Source organism: Medicago sativa, chromosome 2, assembly GCF_051527215.1.
Source record: "Medicago sativa cultivar Bolivia chromosome 2, Bolivia_mono, whole genome shotgun sequence".
NCBI classification, from domain to species: domain Eukaryota; kingdom Viridiplantae; phylum Streptophyta; class Magnoliopsida; order Fabales; family Fabaceae; genus Medicago; species Medicago sativa.
The window spans coordinates 54243412-54267120 of NC_140750.1; the positions used below are offsets into that span (position 1 = coordinate 54243412).

General features: G+C 34.3%; 5 protein-coding genes and 1 pseudogene across 6 annotated transcripts; 5 read left to right on the top strand and 1 right to left on the bottom strand.

The window, feature by feature from the left end:
- Positions 1 to 1707: 1707 nt before the first annotated feature.
- On the top strand, positions 1708 to 2351 carry LOC146948938 (SKP1-like protein 14 pseudogene; annotated as a pseudogene). The gene has a single exon (XR_015025370.1). The product of XR_015025370.1 is annotated as an SKP1-like protein 14 pseudogene (transcript).
- Positions 2352 to 6660: 4309 nt separating this feature from the next.
- Positions 6661 to 9860, top strand: LOC146948939 (replication protein A 70 kDa DNA-binding subunit C-like). Its single transcript, XM_085745080.1, has 10 exons — positions 6661 to 6910; positions 7012 to 7279; positions 7358 to 7445; positions 7547 to 7669; positions 7758 to 7850; positions 7936 to 8077; positions 8173 to 8330; positions 8953 to 9073; positions 9170 to 9340; positions 9423 to 9860. Exons 1-10 carry the CDS (start codon positions 6668 to 6670, stop codon positions 9708 to 9710), a joined length of 1695 nt encoding a protein of 564 aa, XP_085601206.1. The 5' UTR covers positions 6661 to 6667; the 3' UTR covers positions 9711 to 9860.
- A 1497-nt stretch (positions 9861 to 11357) lies between these two features.
- LOC146948940 (uncharacterized) lies at positions 11358 to 16639 on the top strand. Its single transcript, XM_085745079.1, has 7 exons — positions 11358 to 11808; positions 11984 to 12424; positions 12512 to 13424; positions 13516 to 14739; positions 14840 to 15058; positions 15126 to 15973; positions 16059 to 16639. Exons 6-7 carry the CDS (start codon positions 15157 to 15159, stop codon positions 16637 to 16639), a joined length of 1398 nt encoding a protein of 465 aa, XP_085601205.1. The 5' UTR covers positions 11358 to 11808; positions 11984 to 12424; positions 12512 to 13424; positions 13516 to 14739; positions 14840 to 15058; positions 15126 to 15156.
- Positions 12024 to 14750, top strand: LOC146948941 (uncharacterized). The gene is made up of 3 exons (XM_085748455.1): positions 12024 to 12424; positions 12610 to 13424; positions 13516 to 14750. The coding sequence occupies exons 1-3, from the start codon at positions 12024 to 12026 to the stop codon at positions 14748 to 14750; spliced, it is 2451 nt and encodes an 816-aa protein (XP_085604581.1).
- Positions 16640 to 17972: 1333 nt separating the features above from the next.
- LOC146948942 (uncharacterized) lies at positions 17973 to 19240 on the top strand. Its single transcript, XM_085745078.1, has 3 exons — positions 17973 to 18192; positions 18288 to 18638; positions 18821 to 19240. Exons 1-3 carry the CDS (start codon positions 18115 to 18117, stop codon positions 19100 to 19102), a joined length of 711 nt encoding a protein of 236 aa, XP_085601204.1. The 5' UTR covers positions 17973 to 18114; the 3' UTR covers positions 19103 to 19240.
- An 863-nt stretch (positions 19241 to 20103) lies between these two features.
- LOC146948943 (uncharacterized) lies at positions 20104 to 23465 on the bottom strand. Its single transcript, XM_085748456.1, has 4 exons — positions 22820 to 23465; positions 21569 to 22728; positions 21284 to 21451; positions 20104 to 21138 (listed from the first exon to the last, which is right to left on the bottom strand). The coding sequence occupies exons 1-4, from the start codon at positions 23463 to 23465 to the stop codon at positions 20104 to 20106; spliced, it is 3009 nt and encodes a 1002-aa protein (XP_085604582.1).
- Positions 23466 to 23709: the final 244 nt, after the last annotated feature.

The following is a 23709-nucleotide window of genomic DNA, read 5'->3' on the forward strand; positions in this document are numbered from 1 at the left end:
ATTCAAGTGACCAATTATTTCATGTGCAAATTTACCGCGTAAAGGAGTTTTATTTTTGGATCAACAAAAACCTAAACTCGACATAAAATTGTATAAAATCTCGCAAAATAGACCTATAATTGAATTATTTAGATTTTTTGGGTGAGCCACTACACCACTTTACGGGAATTTGGATCAACTGAAACCTAAAACCGACACAAAATTGTATAAAATCTCGCAAAGTAGACCTATAATCGTTGATTTTTTAATTTTTGGGGGTGGACCGTGGCCCACCTCAGCCCATGAAGGGCTCCGCCACTGGGCTGAAACCCACTTATCTCTCTCCACCTTCTTAATATCAGTTTGGATTTATCCTCAAATGCAGTGACGGATCCAGAAATTTTGAAAAGTGGGGGCACCACATATATATAAATTCACCACATATATATAAGTAACTAAACAATTGTTTAACCATTCATCTCCCATGCGATTTCGCATCCGATTCTTGACAAAGTTGTGTTGTTGTGTCAAGGTGTGTGTATATGTGTGGGCCAAGAGAAAAGTGTTGTGTGGTTTGTGTGGGCCATTTGATCAAAATTTCAACTATTACTATCTATTACTATATTATTACTACCTAAAAATAAAATTCTACAAAGTTAATGTAGGCACAAGCCTACATACCTTTGTAGGTAGATCCGTCCCTGCTCAAATGGTCATATTTGTGAGTCTATAAATACTAACTCAGAGCACTATTTGTGATTCTATACAAATTTCCTAATGCCTCACGTTTATTTTACTGTTTTCTGGTTTTCATTTAAATAACCTTATGTTTTTCATTCATTCGTTCAACTTTGTTGACATCTATCTACAACTATATTAATAATTTACCACAACTTACAAAACAGTGATGGTTCCAGAATTTACCACTGTTAAGAAGACATTGAACAAGGCGGAGCCAGAAAAAATAGTTTGGGTGGGTCATTAAAAGTTTGACTAAATAACTCGGATATTTTAAAAAAATAAATTACATAGTTTACTATTGCTATAAATTACAATTTTTTTTCTTATAATACAACTGTTAATTGGAGGAATTTTCAATTGAGAAGACAATATAAAGGAGATTTGAAACCCCGAGAAAATTAGAAGATATGTAAACCTCCGCTACCCAACCAAGTATAAGCATGACAAGAATCACATGTCACTTTTAGAACTGCCAAAAACCCAAACCATTGAAAAATTGTTTTTTTTTTTTTTTGTGGTGGTCAGGGTTTGAACCATGGACCTTGCATATTTTATGCATTGTCCCTACTAACTGAGCTAAGTTCACGAGAACATTGAAAAATTGTTTAAAAACTCGTAAAATAGACCTATGATTTTTAATTTTTTAATTCTCCAGGTGGGCCACTACACCAATTATTGAGGATTTAGATCTGTCGAACACTAAAACCGCAACAAAATTGTTTAAAATCTCGCAAAATAGACTTAGGATCGTTAGTTTTTTAATTTTTACGGATGGGCTGTGGCCCTCCCCAACCCATGAAGGGCTCCGCCCCTGTTTTTGTTCTATGTGAACTTAAATATTTTTCAATACATAAAAGAAAAACTCAATTAATTACTCATTTATGAGGAGGTCTACGTCATAATTTTAACGCGTAGTCTTGTAGTCTTATGAATCTGTATTTATAAAAGCAATACTTTCTTCACCCCAATCAATGGCAATTTCTTCCTTCTCTCTCCAACTACTCCTTTTCTCTTTCTACCTCTCGTGCATTCTCTCTCCAACAAAAATGGCGCAAGAAGCATCATCATCAACATCTTCAAAAAAGATCTTGTTGAGAACAGCTGATAGTGACACATTTGAGATAGAAGCTCCTATAGCAAAGCAGATGAAAACTCTGCAAGCTTACCTTGAAGAAGATGTGGAAGTTTCCACAATTCCCTTGTCGAATGTCTTCAGCAAGGATCTCGCTAAAATTATCGAGTATTGCAAGAAAGAAATCACTGGAGAGGTCACCAAGGATTTTGAAGCTGGATTTGTAAAAGAAATGGGAGACGAAGAGGTAAAGGACCTCTTCCTTGCATCAAATTACCTGAATGTTGATAGGTTGTTTGAATTTCTAAGCCAGACCATCGCAAATCGAATCGAGAACAAGAGCATAGAATATGTGCGTATGTACTTTGGGATCGATAATGATTTCACGCCTGACGAAGAGGCCAAACTCCGAGAAGAGCGTGCCTGGGCTTTTAGAGGTGTCAACGAAGATTAGGGTTGAATAAAAAAAAATTATGATGTATTAGATTATGAATAAGGAGTAGGAAATCTCCAATGTTATCTTTGAATTTATCAATTAAATCTGCAATCTTTTCCCTAATGGTATACAATTTGTGTTTAATTGTGATATAACTACTTTGACGGAGAAGCATGTGAGATCCAAGCCGACCCTATTTTTTACTGAGAGAAACTCCAACTTCTCGTTTTCTCTCTTTTTCACTCATCCAAGAAGGGTGATTTTAGGTCATTTTGACTTAGAATCACCCATCTGCATCTTTTTCCCCTTTCCTTCGATCTAAATAAGTGATTTCCACGTATATATTAAATGTTTCTTTTGTGTTTTTTTTCATGATTTCGTCGTCCGAGTGCGGCATGAAGGTGAGAAAAACATAAGAAGGGGGGGGGGGGGTTGAATTGTGTTAGATTTTACTTCGTTTCTCCTAAACTGAAGCACACTGATCAGAAGCAAAGTGAGATAGATTCTGAAGTGATATTCAAGATCTAAATGCAGCGGATAAAAACAGAGAGAGAAGAAGAAAGACACAAAGCAATTATACTGGTTCCTTCCACAATCCGGAAGTAGTCCAGTCCCCCTTGCAGTTCCAAGGAGAGTTCACTAAAATGTAATATCTGATTACAATTGCTCAAGCACACAGCAAGAGACTTCCTTTGCTCAAGCACACTTTGCAAGAGTCTTCCTGTGCTCAAGAACACAATCAAGAGACTTCTATGCTCAAGCACAACTGCAAGAGACTTCTAATCAAACAAGATTACAAAGAAAAATGTTTGAGGTTGAACACTTGATATACAATCAGAGGTGCTCACAATACAAATCAGATACAGACTCTTAAGACTTTAGAATTTATAAGATATGAACTTGAGAAACAGAAATTCTAAGTGAACTTTGGATGTAGAATGATTTCAACAGAGTTTTGACGCTTTCAAATTGTTGGAGAGTCTTGTTCATTCTTCAAGTATTCACTCATATTTATAGAGGTGTGAAATGAACGTTGTAAGTGGCAGCACATCCAAAAAGAGTCGTTGTTGAAGCTTGATCTTTCACCAATGATTCCTTGCCTGATTTAGTTATTGTCCTATGAAGAACCAATTTTAAATCCATTCCACTTGAGAGGGAACATTTCTGCAGGCTTGGTTGTATATTCAGAGCTGTTATCTTGTCTTGTAGCAGAGACACAAAACAGAGTAGTGGAGAAGGTGGTTGTACAGTTCGTACATAGTACAATGTCAACGCTCTTGTTCCTTTTTGCAAGCAAATGCCTTCAAATACTTTTGAAATGACCGTTGCAAAGTTCCACTAGTCTTCTGCCATCTTTAGACGAGTTTCAATCCATGAAACAACTCTTGAATCCTTGAATTCTACAAATTCAGTTGATCTTCAGCTTCTGGTGAAAATAGCTTCTGATGAGGTTGCTTCTGATTAACTTGCTTCTGATGAACTTCAGCTTCTGATGACGTCATCATCTTCAGGAGCACTTTGTCTTCAGGAGCACTTTTGACTTCAGGAGCACTTTTCTTCAGACGCTTTAAAGCTTCCTTTTTGTGATTCCTTAGCTCTCTTTTGTTCTTCAGAACCTTTACATGATGTAAATTTTTAACTATGGTCCTGTACACTTGAACAAATATTAGCTAGTCCAATTGACAATTTTTAATACCTTGTTATCATCAAAACTCTCTAAGGTTCATTGTTAAACACATTTTGTTCCAACACGGCGTTGTGTTGTTTGTCGTCTTGTGCGACGGTTTTGTTTGATTTCGCGTCTTGTTGCGTTGCGATGTTCGTTTGGTTCATATTGAAAGATCTACTTCAGTCAATCACATATTCAATCAATGATTTGGACGTAACGTTGCAGATCCGAAAGCATGAGTATTATGGTGATTTAGATTTTTTTCATATTATTTGTAGGCATTTTGCCGTTGTATGCTATTAACTTGGGTGTTGTGAGTTTGTTCACAAATTCATCTTCTACGTTTTTAGCGATGTTGATTCTGATGTATTCTATCAATTTGAATGAATGAATATCATTTTGTTTTTATCAACAACAAAAAAAACTACTTTGATGGAGATCAATCAAACATTTTTCTCAGTTTTTGATTTTGATAAAAAAGAATTTAACATGTCAAACATACATTTGAATAATTATGTAGTTTATATAATACAAGTGAAAAAAATTAAGTTTCTTGACTACCTCGTTGACTTTCTCTCTAAAAACCTTCTTTCTCTTTGACTTCTGTCTAGCTTTCTTCCGTGCCACCTCTCTCCCCCTCACCCAATCATCATCTTTCACGATGTAAATACCATTTTCAGTAATGTGATGGGTCCGTACCACCAGTGTTTTATTTTCTTCACCTATCTAGCCTCCCTTCTTTAGCTGTTGCAATATCTTTGTAGAAATCGAGAGGTAAGTGATCATGAAGACCTTCATATGGTTAGCTCTATGTTATAGGTAAGACAACGTTCTTTTCAAAGCGTTTGTGGTAGTGACATTATAACTTACATCTATTGCATATTTTGATATCTAAAAAGATTCCTACCACTCTTATTCAATCCAAGTGTTCCAATGTATAGACCTTCATACAGTTGAAGAGACAAATCATATTTATAAAGTTTAACAAAAATTGCAGTTTTGGATTTCACTACATATTGTGTATCAAGCAAAGATCAAATCACATGTTGGATTTTTGTTCTATGTTTTGTTTGCGGTGTTTGTCACATATTGTTCCAATAGACTTTTTCCATGCTATAACTAGAAGAACAAAAAAGTATGTAATTTTTGGAGTATTTTATTTGAGTCTTTTCTTCTTTGTTGCCCATATGTACATCAATTGATTTTATTTCTTAAAGCTTTGAGGTTGAATCAGAAGACAAAAAGGTGGAATTTTGTATTCCCCGTCAAAGTTCATCACTTTTATTGCAAGTTTTTGTCAAAAGAAAAAACTATTTATTCATCCTTCTCAAATACAAACAAGTACCAATTTAAATCACATTGTAGCTAATTTGCAAGACAATAAATTTCATTATTATTAACTTTTCAGATTTTTTGATCACATTATAATTTTCACAAAAAATTGTTTTTCATCAAAAATTAAAGATGAAGATTATGTAATATAGCATATATTTGCTATACTCATATATATAAGATAAAATGTATGAATTTAAAAAATGAAGATTATTTGAGCAAATGTATGAATTTAGTTTATATATATATATATTTTCAGCAAACCGAAGTGGGTTGAACCACTGTTGTTAGACGTTGTACGACCTCCGCAGCTGTATTTTTTAGCGACCCTTAAAAAGGGATTTTGAGATGTATATATTAAGTATCACAACATTTCGTTTTCAATTAGTGCAGTAAATCTACTAATAATATATAAAAAGAAAGTACTGTCAAAATCTCTTTACTGCCCATCCCTAATTTTTCACCATTTGAATTTACAGTTTCACTGGAAAGGTTAAATTAGACATTTCACCTGTTACATCTAAACTTCTCTCATATCTGTTGTTACACCCTATTATCCACTGGGTAACACTGCCTACTCCTTAATACCCACCTTTTTCTTCCTTGAGAAGGTAAATACACTGTTGCCATCATTTCATAATGTGTATCCCAAGTTTTTCATTTCATTTCTCATTTCACTCTCTCTGAACTTTCGCCATTCTCTCCCCACCGAGTTCCTTCTCTCCATCACAATCTCTGTTTCAGGTAATCTCTATCACCCATTCCTGTCGATTTTCTTCTCTTATCACTTGCATGTTGTTTAATCGGTTCATTTGTTTTATTCTTACTTGGATTTTGTTTGTTTTCAATATATTTTAGCTTTCATTGTTGTTTTCAGAACTGAGTATCAACTTTCTTTAGTTATTTTCGCATCAATCTTTAACTTATTCATCATATTATAAAGATTATCAAACAAAAGCATTGATTTCATGCTTTCAGAGTGAATTTAATGTTGCATGTGTTGATTTTGAAAAGGTTTTCCCAATATTTTACTGCTGAAAGAAGCCATTTTTCATGATTTTGTTTAATCACTGTCATATTCATTTTCTACATCCTTGAATAATAATAATCCATTATTTATTACACATTTCAGCTTCCTAATCCATTTACGTTGGTTGGAAATGTTGTTAGGTAATTAGTCATTAACGACTGGGACAGAAGTTGATAATAACTGATTAGATCTTTAACTGATTGTGTTTTATGGTTTAGGGGTTGTGTTCGTGCCATTGTTGTTTGGAAAAAACTATATAAACTTGGTTGTTTTACCTTTAATGATAAGAACTTAAATTTTGGATCTTTGTCACATTGTTCATATTTTGTCTAACTAAGATTGTACATGTACATTCATAGTTTGAACATGGATAACAAGAAACCTGTTGAAGTGGGTACATCTTTGAACATGGATAAGAAGAAAGCTGTTGAAGTGGGAACGACTTTGAACATGGAAAAGAACAAAGTTGTTGAAGTCGGAACGTCTTTGAACTTGGAAAAGAAGAAAGTTGTTTTTCGTCCCTATGACAACATCAAAGATGTCAATGAATCCAAAGATCTTTGGACTTTTGCTGTTAGGATTGCAGATGCTTGGTCTGTTATGGGTAAATTCAGACAAGAACATTTCGATATGGTCGTGGTTGATAAGCAGGTCATTTTACTGTCAAATACTGTACTTCTTTTTACATCTTATTTTTATATATAATCTATTTTAAGTATATTGTTAATGAGTTGTAATAATTTCATGTGCAGAGTGACAGTATTCAAGTTACAGTTCCAACTGATGAACTTGATGAATGGAAAGGAAAGTTGGTGAAGAATAAGACTTATGAGATGATGAACTTTAAGGTCCTTAAAAATGATATTGTTGTGAAGGCATGCACTCAGCCATACAGACTTGCTGTCACCGGTGCAACCATTATCAAAGAAGTTGATTTTCCTCAAATCCCTATACTCCCTATGAGGTTCAAAGACTTCGGTGAAATATTGGCTGGAAACTACCGTACTGATTTGCTCACAAGTAAGAAAATTGAAAACATGTATGGTATTCTACTTATAGTTCATATAATAACTAAACTTTGTTTACGTGTGCTTGCAGATGTCATTGGATGTTTCCAAACAGTCACCAATACAAATCAGTATAATGGCAGAATCAAATCAGTGACTTTTCTTCTTAAGGATACCAGGTTTGTTCCAATTATTCAAGAGAAACTTCATGCATATCCACATCAGTGACTTTTCTGCTTTATAAAACTAATAATATTCATTTTTATTTTGTTTAAATTAGTGGTCACTTGGTCCACGTATGTATGTGGGATGATTTTGCAAGGAACTTCATGGATTCATTCTCTAAGGTCAATGATGACAGGGTCTTCGTTGTTGTGAAACGTGGGAGGATCAAACCAGCCCATGTTACTAGAAACCTTTCATATTATTCAATCATTGAATTTCCATTTGTAACCTGAAATACGTTTTAATTACATCTTATTTTGGCCATTAGGAATTTACCCGTTAAGTGTTACAAACACATGGTCTGGTACTGAGATCATTCTTAATGCTGATATTCCTGAAATCAATGAATTCAAAGCGAGGTTGTACTTATATCACACTTTACTAAATTGGTTTTGTTTATCTTATATTCGCTTACACAACAATATCTTTAACATGTGAACACAGATTTGCAGAGGAACAATTGGATGATGTCAATCCAACTCAACAGTCTTCGCAATTTAGTCAAGGTTCTCAGCTTACTCAGCAAACTGATATCATGTCTAAAGTCAATTTCCTCACTCTTTCTGAGGTGAATCATGTTCAACATGTAAGAAGTTGAATATCTCATTGCAAAATCAATTCAAATATACTTTAAGCCATCATTTCGTAGATTAATCTGCATTATTTATATCTTACTAATAGGAAACAATCTGTGTCACTATCGCTAAAATTGAGAAGATCAATGCCAACAAATTTGGATGGACATATGATGGATGCAATTTCTGTGCTAAGGCTGTTCACATGGACAATGGTGAACTGAAATGGACCAGCAAACATATTAATGAAAAGCCTAGAGCAAGGTTCATTCTATGTCTTATTATCAATTAGAAATTTCAATTGTTAGCTTAAGTTATGCACAGACCACTGATCAATTAATGCTGGACTGATGAATATAAGTAAAAGTGATGAAGTGAATATGCAAATCATAGTACAATATAATTAATGCTTGATTGTTGAATATATGTTGAAGTTACCGTGTCAAATTGCATGCACTATTTCGTGTAAAATGTGGTACTACTTAAATTTTTCGTGTAAAACATAGCTTGCTGCCAGGCGAACTGCACACTAGCAGCTGCTGGCCAGCAAGAAAACCTGCTAAATTCAGCAGGAAAACCAACTTTAATCTTTGATTCTCCGCCTAAATCAAACAAATACAAGAAATTTGTTGGTAAAAAGTCACTTTTATCTTAACTAAGTTTTGCTAGGCATAATCATCCCTTTCATTTACATTTTCTTCATTTAAGATATCAATTCTCCACCAACTCTCTATATAAAACATGGTCATGAGACAGATTATACTTCATTCATACTGAAAAATTACATAATATATATAGATGCCTATGAACTAATGATAAACTTGAATTTATATAGGATAGTTTATGGGCAACAACACATTCTTTCGTTTAATTGCTTTGTTTTCAGGTATAGAATTGAGGTTCAAGCCATCCACAAAGATGTTAAGGCTAGGTTTTTGCTATGGGACAATGAGGTCACATCCATTGTTGGGATATCTGCTGCATATTTGAAAGAGGAGATGATTGAGGTAAACAATGTTTATGCCATATTAAAATTAAACCGCACTACTGATTTAACACTGTTGGAAAGACCCATATGTTCCTAACTTTTAGTCCTGATTTAGGCTGGTCAGTTTCATCCTAAGCTTTATCCTCCAGTTCTAGACAAGCTGGTCTGCAAAGAAAAGGTTTTTAAAATTAGGGCAGTTCCTGGCAACAATCCATGTACCGTTAGTCAAATTAGTGACAATGAACAGCTCTTGACCAACCTGAGAAAGCAATTTGGATTAGAAGAGGTATAAAAATTACTTATAATTCTCATGTTTATAGATATACTGGATCATTCTAATCTGACATTCAAAAATCAATTTTGAGTAGGTGAGTTCAAAGCTTGCAATAGGTGGAGAAATGAGTGATGCTAACAAACAATTTAGTGATGCTGACAACAAAGATGTTGACATTGTTCAAACTGTAAGTGTTTACTTCTCACATTTTTTAAGTTCAATACCAAAGTTCATACAATTTAAGATTAAAGCCAAATTATACTTTAAAAACTTTCCATCTACAACCATGTGCAGCAGTCACTTTGCGGTGAAAATGATCCATCGTCTACATCTGCCACCCCTCCTCCAAAGAGACTTTCCCAGTATGAGGTTGATTGGATAGCTTCTAGCCAAGATGTTGAGCCTACCCAACTCTCATCTACTAAGGTGGCCAAGCAACCTAACCCGACCAAACAACCAAAGTTGGAGCCTAAGAACTGAGGATAACTCTTGTGATGAATCACTTTTTGCTAGAAGTTGTTTAACTGAACTTATCAAGAACCCAACTCAACAACTTATTAAGTAACATATGTGGGTCTTTTAAACTTATTTGTTTTTTGTAATCTGTTAACTATGTGTTTAAAACTACATGACTGTATTATGCTTAAAACTACATGACTGTATTATGCTTACTTGACTACCAAGCTATCTGAACAATGATACCAACAATGTGCTGATGTCAAAATCATCTATTATGGTACTTTATATATATATGTTTGACTATGCAATTTAAGAACCTGAAATATGCCTTATTGTACATACATAGTGTGAATCTCCGACAAGATCACTTAATGACATGTTTATGATCTCTTTTTAACAAGCGTGACCACAATAACATGTTTTGCAAAAGAAATAATTCTTGAATAGTATAATATATACAAAGTAACATGTTATCACTACTAAAGGTATATATATGTTATAAGATCATACCCAACGAAGCTATGAACAACAAACATATTCTGAATACTATTGTTTAGATTGAGAACAGAAAACCAAATTTACATCACAAATACAAGATTCAACTTTTGAAAATCCATCATATGGAATTTAGGGCGTTCATAATAGTTTATGGTTATCAGAAATGAATTTTACATCATTTGGGTAATTGCAGGTAGCTGTTGAATAGTACAAATAAAGTTAATCTGGCATATGGGAATTTGCCACTGTGTATTACATCTTGGTCTTAGAGGCTGACTTTGGTAGTTGAATTTTAACATTGAGAAACGTGATAGACACCAAGCCTTTTGCTGATATGACATGATGCTGATGTATTAACACCAAATCTTTCCATATCTCTGTTCAACAGCTTCCAATGATGTTTACAAATATATATTAACTTTTTGTATATGCTGAAAATAGGTCTTAGGATGTCTATGTAGCCTTTTTGATGTTTATTTTTTTATGCTAACTCTACAATACTGAAATTTGGAGGGAATCTGAAAATTTTCAAAGACAATCTTCCCTCTAATATTTGAACCTAATCATTCTATAACTATATTAATTTTAAAATAGAAATCTAAATCTTTTCAATATCATTTCCTTATAGATTTACTAATCACATGCTCATTTTCTCATTTTCTGCATTACAAGGCAAACACTGACTATGAATGATCCTGATGAGCATGATATTCACAACAAAGCAGCTAAGGCAAGGATGAGGCAAAAACAGATTTTGCAGTCCAAGTTCCCAAAAAAACGAAAAAAGCAGCAATCAGGTTCCTCATCTCCATTTAATGATATCACTAACACTCTATTCTCCCCTAAATCAAAATTATATGCTAGAAATCAAAACTATGAATCAATTGCTCCAAATATTTCTATGAACAATACTTCATCATCACTATCTTCAACTCCATCTTATGCTAAGAAAACAAGTCCATCTGATTGTAACAAAACACTCCCTCAAGCTCCAAAACAAACAGCACTAAAGGACTTGACAAATAAACAACCAGCTGTTTCTGTAACTTATCAAACACCATGTAAAAATCCCTTTTATAAACCAAAACACCCTTTTCCAATCAATACCCCAAAATATGCAGCATCAAGTTCAAATCCTTATCAAACTAACACCTTATCGCCTTCTCCTTCTATTATTAAAACTCCAACTCTGATATCAACTTATTATTCACAAACTAAAACATCAACTTTCACTCAACCAACCTCATCCCAATACTACAGTCGAATTCCTAAGAAATCATCCACTTCTAATAGACTAGGGATCAATTTACTTGATAAATTTAGAGCTGAGATTGATAGAAATCCTATGGCACCAGCTTCTACTTCTGCTGAACAAAATGTGACCAATGATGAAAGTGAATGATCAATAGACAGTGAAGAGTTTGAAGCATATGAAGCAGCTCACCAGACTGAGAGTGAATCTTCTGATGAAGATGACTTTCAGGGTAGTTATTCTAGAGATATGGATGAAACAGATCACCAAGGTAATTGTTATCTATGTAATCAAATACTCATCAATAAATGAGGGTGATAACATTATAAAATATTTAATCGTATTATATATTATTAATCCGTTAAGAACTATGCTACTTTGAATAAGTTTTGCTTGAATACAATTTGTTAGATTCAATCACCATATCTAAATGTTTACATTTTTAGGATATGCTGATCTTGGTGATCCCCTGATGGAGTGTCAGAGATGTGGAGCAACCATGTGGTCCAGGAAAGGAAACAAAAATCCAGACACAGTGCCAATCCTAAGTTTGGACTGTGCTGTGGTGATGGGACAGTTCAGCTACCTTATCTGGAACAACCACCTGCATTGCTTAACAAACTACTGTTTGATCACAATGATCTTAAATCCAAACATTTCCAGCAACATATACGGTTGTATAACAGCATGTTTGCGTTTAGCTCACCCGGTTTTAAAGTAGACAAAAAGATTGGAAGAGGTAGAGGCCCGCCTACAATTAGAATTCAAGGACAATCATGTCATAGGATTGGTAGCATGATCCCAATGCCTGGAGTTAAACCAAAGTTTGCACAGTTATATATATATGACACGGAAAATGAATTACAACATCGAGTCGAAGGACTAAGGTATGAAACTAATTATAACAATTTTTTTAATAGACAATTTCAACATTGCATTCAATGGTACTTAAAGCTATGATATGTTTTCTGTAGCAATGCAGGAAAACTTGATATTCAAATGATGGCAGATTTGCAAAAAATGATTGATGAAAAAAATGTTCATGATAATCATTTAGAATGGCACATGATAGATTATCACAAGGCAATGTTCAAAATTTGAAACTTAAACTCATCTCTGAGAGGACTACTGATGGCCGGATATACAATCAACCAACTGTTTCCGAAGTGGCTGCTCTTATTGTTGGTGATGTAGATTATGCTCCAAAAAGGGATATAATCATGGAAACACAAAGTGGGGAGCTACAAAGGATTGATGAATTTCATCCTGCTTACTTGGCATATCAATATCCACTTTTGTTTCCATATGGAGAAGATGGCTATAGAGATGATGTTCTACACAGAGATAAGAAGACAGGAAAAAAACCAAAAAGAACTCATCTAACAATTAGGGAGTGGTTATGTTTTAGATTGCAAACAAGATATTTTGAATCTATGACAATTTTATGTTCAAGGAGACTATTTCAACAATTTTTGGTCGACGTTTTCACCATGATGGAAGCTGAAAGATTAGCATGGTTGAGAAGGAACCAATCCAAGTTAAGAGTGGGTAAGTACAAGACTTTAACTGAGAATCAGAACAACAATGATGCTCACTCTTCTAAGCAAGGTAAGAGAGTAGTGCTGCCATCCAGCTATGTAGGTAGTCGAAGGTACATGGACCAACTCTATTTTGATGGCATGGCAATCTCAAGTGCGGTTGGATTTCCGGATCTATTCATCACTTTTACTTGCAATCCTAACTGGCCTGAGATCCAAAGATTTGTTGGACCAAAAAATCTTAAACCACACGATCGTCCAAATATCATTACAAGAGTATTCAAGCTAAAATTTGATCAGCTGCTAAAAGATCTAACAAAGAATCATGTGCTTGGGAAGGTCATTGCATGTAAGTTAATGTCAAATTATTTTCAAATTTTAAATCTGAATATATCTTTTATTTTCATATAAATTTGAATTATCACCATTTTGCTTTACAGACATGTACACAATTGAATTTCAAAAGAGAGGATTACCGCATGCACATCTTCTTCTTTTTCTACACCCGTCTAGCAAGTATCCAAAGCCCGAAGACATAGATAAAATAATTTCGGCTGAGATACCATGTGCAAGTAAACATCCAGAATTATACAAATTAGTGGGAACTCACATGATGCATGGTCCTTGTGGTCTAGCAAATAAAAAGTCTCCTTGCATGAATCCTAAAGGCCGATGTACCAAGTTTTATCCAAAGAAATTTACCAACAACACTAATTTTGATAATGATGGATACCCTGTTTATAGAAGAAGGGATAACGGTGCTCAAATTCTAAAGAGTGGAATCGCACTAGACAATCGACATGTTGTTCCACACAATCCTCATCTGTTAATGAAATATCAAGCTCATATGAACATGGAGTGGTGCAACCAATCAAGCTCGATCAAATACCTCTTCAAGTACATTAACAAAGGCTATGATCGAATTACTGCTGCTGTTGTATCTGAAAACTTGACAAATCCATCTCGAAATAACAACCAGGATGAAATAAAAAAGTACCTTGATTGTCGATATGTCTCACCTAGCGAAGCTTGCTGGCGCATTTTTTCATTTCCAATTCATGGAAGAAAACCATCTGTTGAGAGATTATTTTTTCATTTGGAAGGTGAAAACTCAGTTTATTTCAATGATTATGAACATATTGATGATGTAATGCTTAAACCTTCTGTTACTGAGTCTATGTTTACATCATGGATGCAATGCAATGCCAAGTACAGTGAAGCTAAAACACTTACATATGCAAACTTTGTATCCAAGTTTGTTTATGACAAACCTAAACGCACTTGGAAACCAAGAAAAAGAGGTTTTACTATAGGAAGGTTAATTTGGGTACCACCAACCACAGGAGAGTTATTCTACTTAAGAATGATGTTAACAAGAGTCAAAGGACCAACATCTTATGAGGACATGAGAACAGTCAACAATGTTGTATATGACTCATTTAGGGAAGCATGCTTTGCAAGTGGTTTTTTGATGGATGACAAAGAATACATTGCTGCAATTAAACAAGCACATGTATGGGGTTCTGGATATTTCCTAAGACTGTTATTTGTAACTCTTTTGACAACAAGTTGTATGCATAGACCGACACATGTTTGGAATAATACTTGGCAGTGGTTGAGTGATGGTATTCTTTATGAACAAAGAAGATTGGCAAACAATCCAAGCACGTTGTAGTTTATAATCTCAATCATTTTTTTTAATGTCTTCAAATACTTACCTATGGTTTCCTTGCGTAATTGACCTTACTATTTAATATGATTCAGGTCTACAACTCAATGTAGAACAGATCAAGAATTTAACATTAATTGAGATTGAAAGGCACATGGAAAGAAATAGAAGAACATTGAAGGATTTTAAGGGTTTTCCATATCCATCAGGATATGTTGTCGAACAACTTGGTAAAAGACTTATATATATGATGAACTCAATTACAATGCGGATGCTTTAGCTGTAGAATTTCAACAATTATTCAGATCTTTGACATAGTTTATTTTTATACTATAGAATCATATATATTACTGCTGCATACTCACAAAAATAATATCATACAGATGAACAACGTTCAATTTACGACAAAATCATGTCATCTGTTACTATGCAAAAAGGCGGTGTATTTTTCTTGCATGGTTATGGTGGTACCGGTAAAACCTTTATGTGGCGAACTTTAGCTGCATCTTTAAGAAGTCGTTGCCAAATTGTTTTGACAGTGGCTACAAGTGGTATAGCATCTCTATTGTTACCTGGAGGAAGGACAGCACACTCAAAGTTCAAAATACCGGTCCCGGCTTTTGAAAACTCCATGTGTAATATTCAGGGTGTAAGTGAACTTGCTCAACTTCTAAAGCAGACCAAATTGATCATATGGGACGAAGCACCCATGGCTCATAAATTCTGTTTTGAAGCTCTAGATAGAACACTCAGAGACATTTTGAACAATGACCAAATTTTTGGTGGAAAAGTTATAGTCTTTGGAGGTGATTTCAGACAGATTTTACCCGTGATACCCAGAGCTGATCGTTCAGACATTGTCCATGGATCAATTAATTCTTCTTACATATGGGATTCATGTCAGGTTCTAACACTCACCAAGAATATGTGTTTGCAACAAAATCCAATGTCTACTAATTCTCAAGAGTTGAAGGATTTTTCTGAGTGGCTTCTGAAAGTTGGTGAAGGAAAGTTATCGGAGCCAAATGATGGAAATGTTGAGATTGATATACCAGATGAGTTTTTGATAAAAGGTTTTGAGAATCCAATACAAGCTATATTTGAGAGTACTTATCCGGATTTCTTCAATAACTACAACAATCCTGAATATTTACAATCAAGAGCAATTCTTGCTTCCACAATTGAGGTTGTTGATGAAATTAACGAGTATATACTGTCATTGATTGAAGGTAATGTTCAATCCAATTTATTAAACACTATTGTTTATTTAATGATTCAATGTAACTTAAAATTTCGTCGTATGTTTTTAAACAGGGGAAGAACGAGAATATTTAAGTTGTGATACTGTTGACAGATCGGAAATTAATGATGAATGTGAATCATTTCAATTTCTAACTCCAGAATTTCTTAGTACCCTTAGAACTTCTGGTCTACCAAACCACAGAATTAAGTTAAAGGTAGGAACTCCTGTTATGCTTCTCCGAAATATAGACCAATCTGAGGGACTCTGTAATGGGACTAGACTCATCATTACTAGAATGGCTGAGCATGTCCTTGAAGCAAAAATTATCTCAGGAAAGAACATAGGCAATATGACTTACATTCCAAGGTTGGACATGTCTCCTTCTCAATCACCCTGGCCATTTAAGCTTATAAGAAGACAGTTCCCAATAATAGTATCCTATGCAATGACTATTAACAAATCTCAAGGTCAGTCCCTGGATAGTGTTGGTTTATATCTTCCTAGAGCTGTGTTTAGTCATGGTCAGCTTTATGTAGCTATGTCCAGAGTTAAGAGCAAGGCAGGTTTAAAAATATTGATCCATGATGCTAATAAATTGGAGCTATCAACTACCATGAATGTGGTCTACAAGGAAGTATTTGAAAACCTATAATGTAAGTAATAGAATTTATTTTCGTTTCTGATCAAATTATTGTTTCAAAATTCACTTCTGAAATTGATTAGAATTGCATTCATTTTCATGTAGGCACAGGATACATGGATGAGTTGGAAATTTTTTGCACACATTCATAGGAACAAAATCCAAGTTAACATCTACATTACTGCAACAATATGATAACTTGGAAATTGATCCTATTTTGATTACATATCAAATTTTGTTGTGTGTAGTAGTATTGAAGGTATTGCTTATCTATGATCTAAGTAATTTTAGTTTATATTGTATTATGATCAATTAGCAATTACTGTTTTATCAAAATTGAACTTCAGATATATATATCTCAGTACCCTTTTCAGCATACAGGAGTAGTACAAATGGATATTTATTCATCAAATTACTTCTTTGATAAAAACCATTATTATTCAACCTAATGGTGTTAGAAAAAATTCACGTTAGATAAATGGTTGTATCTGGATCCTCTCAACAAAGCTTACAAAGATACACTTCTACTTTCAATTGCTATCCAATCAAACAATACTATTTTGTCACCTTATTCCTAACTTATGTCAAAATAGAATCAATAGCATGTGATCACAAGTTGTTCAATAATTCACGTCATATTGCTGTCACAAAAGGTTAAAAACTAATATTCATAATATTATTTTGGTATTACAATTTCCTTACGGGTATCAATCACACTTTAAGATAAGACAAACACACATGTCTAACATCACAATTCCCTTTTGGTTCAAAAAAATAAAAAATACACTTCACACTTGATTTTTTCTTTTACTATAAATAAAACGTTTTGCTTAAACTTTATAACCAACTTTTCATTTTTCAATATGGAACAACTAAAGCAACTCATTCAATCTAATCCACTAAAATATGCACACAACCAAATGTATGACTTGCCAAATCAATTGGCAAAATCATTTATACCTTTTGGTCAATAATTCAACTTAGCATTTATGCATTTTTTGATACTACAACCATATTTTCAAGACTAATCAATATGGCTACTAATCAATACTGCAGACTTATTTTTAGTGAGAGCAACTGTAGGAAGTTGGAAAAATATAGAACACGTGAATGGTTGTAGTGGCACCAAACAAAGTACACAAATATAACACCTGCAGCTTTAAATTTGTCCTATTCTGCACACATTCACTATACATTTCACAATACCATGTGCTTATACCATGTGCTATCTGTCAAGTTTAAAAGAGCACAGTCTAGCTACTTGAATTGGCAAATCACCTACATTTATGTTCTTATTTTTACTTAAATTTTTTGTAGGATGTTGTGACAAGGTGAGACACGATTTCTTACCAAACCAACTACCAAAATTTATAACATATTAAATTATATAATTTAATAATATTTGTATTTCCTATATATATATAATAGTGAATACAATATCATACCATTCATCAACTTCATTCATCGACTTAAATTGCCTAAGAAAAATGAATGCACAAAAAATTATCACAATGCTTCAAACTGATCCAGTTGAATATTTTTCGGTGGTTCGATTGGCATTTCAGGTATTACTTCATTCTTCTTAAAAAAATAATATTTTTCCCTCATTCATAATTCTTAATCAACAATAACATCTATATTTTTGTCTATTCCCAATTAGAACTATGCTGAGGTTGATGAAAGGTTTGTCGGAAAATATTGGCATTGCCTCAGCAATACGTGGAAACTTTTAAACGAAGAAGGAGGATTTTATGAACTCAAGTTCAACAAAAACCGATATATTCCAATAATAACAGATGGTTGGGCAGAGATTAAGGAATACCACGAAATTCCTGATAATGCTGAAGTTGTCTTCTCTTTCTATGGCAAAGATCTCTTTGGCATGTGCATGTTAAGAGAAGTTGTTGATCCAAAGACATTGCCGAAATTCCATAGTCGCAATCTCCTTCCAAAAGAAACATTTTTCTTTGATCAAGGGGTTAATGATATGCTCTTGAAAAGGCCTACAATCGTTAAGTTCATCAGCCATATCATTTTTACTATACATTTTTAATATTTCTGATTTCCTTTAATAATTTTTTTTTATATTTAAAATATTGGTGTATTAATATTCATTATTTCTTTAATTTTTTGTTTGTATTTTTTAAATATAATTTCATGTTATGTCTAACTTTAAATTTTTTTATTTTACAGACTATTTCTGACCATTTTGGTGAGTTTCTAAAAAAAAATAAGTATGAGATGCTTGCTTGCTGCCATGATCAAGGACAATTTGAACCGTTTAAAGTCTTTCTTCGTAACGATAAAAAATTCACTGTTGAATTGGGAGTAGGTTGGGACAAATTATGCGAAGCAAATAATTTTCAACCAGGAGTCATCCGATTCAAATTTGCTACAAAAACTGGTCATTGGTTTTACCATGTTTATCAACTCTCCGTCCATGGATCACGGTCTACTTCAACTATTATTCAATGAAACTTATATGTTTATTATGTGCTTTTATTAAATAAATTAACAGTTATGTAATGTTAGTGTTAACTAGACCTTTTATATTTGTACTTCAACCTAATTATTGTCTAATATTTTAGTATAACTTTTAGTATTTGCATTTTATTCCTGTAACTTAAACATTATGATGTTTCTATATTACCTTTTATTATTAAGAACTGTTAAAAATAATGTTTATTGCTTATTACATTGTTATAATTGGAAGTGGATGGATAAGATTTTGCTCATGCAATTGCATTGCTCCTCAGACTCTTCTAGAATTCAAGTGTGACTCTGTCATGCCAAATAACATCATTATTGTATTTAGATTAACTAGACGATACTAAAAGTCTACTATTTTTATTGTTATAATTATTCTGTAACTTTCAGAAAGGGTATATTTTCCTATGTACTTCTTACAATTAATTATATTGCATTTTTGTTCTACAACTCATTTTTTCACTATCAACAATAAAAGTAATTACTTTTGCAACGTACCCTGTCGATAGGCGCGGCGAAGCCGCGCCGTACAGCGCGGCGAAGCCGCGCTACCCGTGCTGTAGCACGGGTATCTCGACTAGTATGTGAACTAAAATGTCGCAAATGAAAGGACTCGATAAAAATAATGAGTAAACTTTCCATTTTTCATCCCCTCAAAAAAGCATTCAAGTGAAAGATAAAAAAACTGTATCATTAATAATTTACGTTACTTGTGACTTACTTACTACTATTTTTTTTTTAATGTAAGAGATATTATTAATTGAACAATTCAAAATAGTACATAGATTGGATCTGATAAGGGACTTCTTCTAACCAGACCCTATTGGGCTCTAAATGTGCCAATTGGGCCAGGCAGTGTGCAACCTTATTACCCAGCCTATGGGTATGTCTAAAGACACAGAAATCAAATTGAGACAAAAGCGAGAGTATTTCTCTGACTACCAAACCCACATACAATCTGTTAGTATGCTCTTTGTGCTTCAATAGATTCACCAACTTTTCACTATCAGATTCGACTCTACCCTTCTAAATCCACAATCATGAGCAAGCTTCACTGTGTTTAGCAGTGCAATTGCTTCGGCAGTGAAAGCACAGTGGAAACCCTTGGAGAGCCAAGTCGCAGCTACCATAACCATACCATCCTCGTTTTTTATTATTGCTCCTAAGCCCCACATGCCCCAGTTTTGAAGGTTAGCATCAGAGTTGGCTTTTAGTCTGTCGATGCTTGGTTTGATCCATTTGGGAAGCTGGCTTGGTGGAGAAGAATGGTGGGTACAACGAGCCTGAGGGACCAGATCTAGGAGTTGCATGTTCGCGGTTCTGAAAGCTAGGATGCTATTTTGGGCTCTGCTGATGATAGCGTGTTCAGGTATAATAATATCTTCAAAAATACTCTGATTTCTTGCATGCCATATGCTATAGATGAGAGCTACTACTTGTATGGTGCTTTGTTCTGTTTGAGTAGTGATAAAATCCGTAAGCCAATCTTTGAAATTAGATATAGGTTGATCTAAAATCCTTATGGATAGCTGCGAGCCAAACCAAGTCCTGGTAACCAAAGGGCAAGACATGAACACATGAGTAATGGTTTCATACTTTAAGTTGCACCTAGGGCATAATATACAACAGTTGATCCCTCTATTGCTGAGTTCACTCCTCACTGGGAGGGAATTATTGAGGATTCTCCATAAAAAGTTTTTATGTCTAGGAATAGAATGTAGCCCCCATAGTTTCTTCCAAACAGATGACTCTGAACCACTAGTGGAAGGGTTCGTGTTAGTTTGAGCTTTCCAAAGCTGAAGAGCTTTATACCCACTCTTGACAGAGTATTGACCATTTGGCTCAAACAACCACATTAACTCATCCTGTTGGGTTAGGTTAATAAGGGGAAGTTGTTCAATCTGATATTTATCTAAAGGAATGAATTTATCCTCCAACAAGTTAGTATTCCAATTGGCTGAGTCATTATCAATAAGGTCTCTAACCAAAATAGGCTGAGGAGCAGAACCTTTGTTAGAGAAAACCTTAAATCATTTCTTAATGAGTAGGCATGCCCAAATATTTAGAAATGCAGGTAGAGATTTTAATGGGAAGGTGATCCTGGAACTCCTTCTTAGTTTCTTTATTAATATTTGGACTGAAAATCATTTCTGATTTGTCCAAATTAACCCTCTGACCAGATGCTTGCTGGTAAATGTCAAGAATACTTTTGATGGCAATAGCCTCTGTTGGTTTAGCTTTACAAAAGAGAATGCTGTCAACGGCATAGAGGAGATGAGAGATAGGAGGCACATTAGTTGCTATTGAAACTCCATGTAAGATACCATCCTCCTGAGCCTTAGAAATTAAACCAGAAATAACTTTAGAGCAAATTATAAAAATATAAGGTGAGAGAGGGTCCCCCTATCTTAAACCTCTCTGAGGGAGGAAAGGGGCAGAGGGTTTCCCGTTAACAAGAACAGAAAACAACACAGAATTAATACAGCTCATAATAAGAAGGATAATTTTAATAGGAAACCCCATACTTCTCAAAGTATTCTCAATGAAATCCCATTCAAGGCTATCATAAGCTTTTGTCATGTCCAATTTTATTCCTATAAACCCATTGCTTTTCTTCCTAGTTTTGTTGAGATAATGAAATGTTTCAAAAACTATAAGCGAGTTATCAGTTTTCAACCTACCAGATAGAAAAGCACTTTGGAATTCATTAATAATGGATGGCAAAACCTTTTTGATTCTATTTGCAATGGTTTTGGTAATAATTTTTAAAATAACATTGCGAAGACTTATAGGCCTGAAATCAGATGGGAGGGAGGGAGAGTTAACTTTGGGAATAAGACTAATAAAAGTATGGTTAATTTTACTAGGGGAAGCACCATTGTTTAAAATGTTAAGGACAAAAGAAAGGATATCACTACCAATGATATCCCAATATTTTTGGAAAAATAAAGCAGCGAGACCATCAGGGCCAGGAGCAGAATTGCTCTTAAGGTTACTGATGGCCTCTAGAACCTCCAGACTAGTAAAATTGTTATCAAGGTAGTCATACTGATCATTAGAGATTCTATCCTTAACCACCTTAAAGAGCTTAGGGGCATATTGAGTATCAGATTTTTTAAAGATATTAGGAAAATAGTCATTGAAAACAGAAAAAATATGCTCATTGTCCTTCCAAGTGATGCCTTGATTATCTGTAATGGAATGAACATAATTCTTTCTCTTTCTTTGGCTGGCCTTATAATGGAAGAACTTGGTGTTCAGGTCCCCATGTTTGAGCCATTGAACTTTTGCTCTTTGGGCCCACCATAATTCTTCCTGCCTAAGCAAATCATCTTGATATTTCTCCTTAGTTTTAATGAGTTGTAAACAGTCCTCATCAGGTTTTTTATCCTTAAGCTGGGTGAGGCACTTCTGAGTGTTTTTTTTTATCTCTTTTTGGAAGTTCTCCAAATTTTGATTTTCCCCATTCAAACAAAGACTCCATAGTAAACTGTAATTTGTGGATACTATCATCAGAGCTAGATTTCCACATGTTTTTAACAATTTGAGTACACTCTTGATCTTGGGCCCATAACTGCTCAAACCTTTTGAGCCTGGGGGTATTGTAGGTTGACCTGGATTCATTAACATCATAAAATTCAAGAAAAATAGGGCAATGGTCAGAAGTATATCTTAGAAGATACTTATTATTATATCTGGGGAAACTTTGAATCCAATTGGAGTTAGCACAGAATCTATCAAGCCTTTCTTTAATGTGATGAGAGCCAGATTGATTATTGGCCCAAGTGTAAATGTTACCCTGATATCCAAGGTCAATAAGATCACAATAATTAAGAGTTTCATTAAAACAAGCAGATAGATTTATGTCCAAACCATTTCCCCCAAATTTTTCAGAGCTATTCAAAATTAAATTGAAATCTCCAAAGATAAGCCAATTGGCATTAGATCTGCTACTATAGAGATCTTTAATAGCATTGTAGGTAAGGTATTTTTTATTAGTGTAGGGAGAGCCATATAAGCCAGTGGAAAACCAAGAAAAAGGCGAATTACAAGCAGTAATATAAGTATCAATGAACATTTTATTAAACTGAAGAATATCAACATGAACGTTACAATTCCATATGATGGCTAAACCACCAGCTCTATGTCCATTATGCATATTACAATCTACCATGAAAAAATTAGAAAGGGGGCCACAAGTGAGGGTGGACTTAGCTTCAGGATCAGATTGAAGTAATTTTGTCTCTATAAGAAAAACCAGGTCTGGGCAAAAGGACCTAATGAGCTTCTTATAAGCTCTAACTGCAGAGGAGTTGCCCAATCCTCTACAGTTCCAGGACAGATACTTCATGCTTGTTGGCTGGCCTTGTTGTCAAGGCCTGCCATAATAATATCCTCCTGAGTGTCAGCCCTGCTGGATATAAGCTCTTGGACACCTGCGACCAGTTTCCTTTTATTATTCTTCTGGTCCTCCTTAATAGGTGTAATCTGATACTGCTGATGCTGTGAATGAGATTGATGGTGAGTAATTGCCACATGATGCTGATGTTGAGACTTGTGGATAGTATGTGAACAGGCCTGATATGCAGATGAAT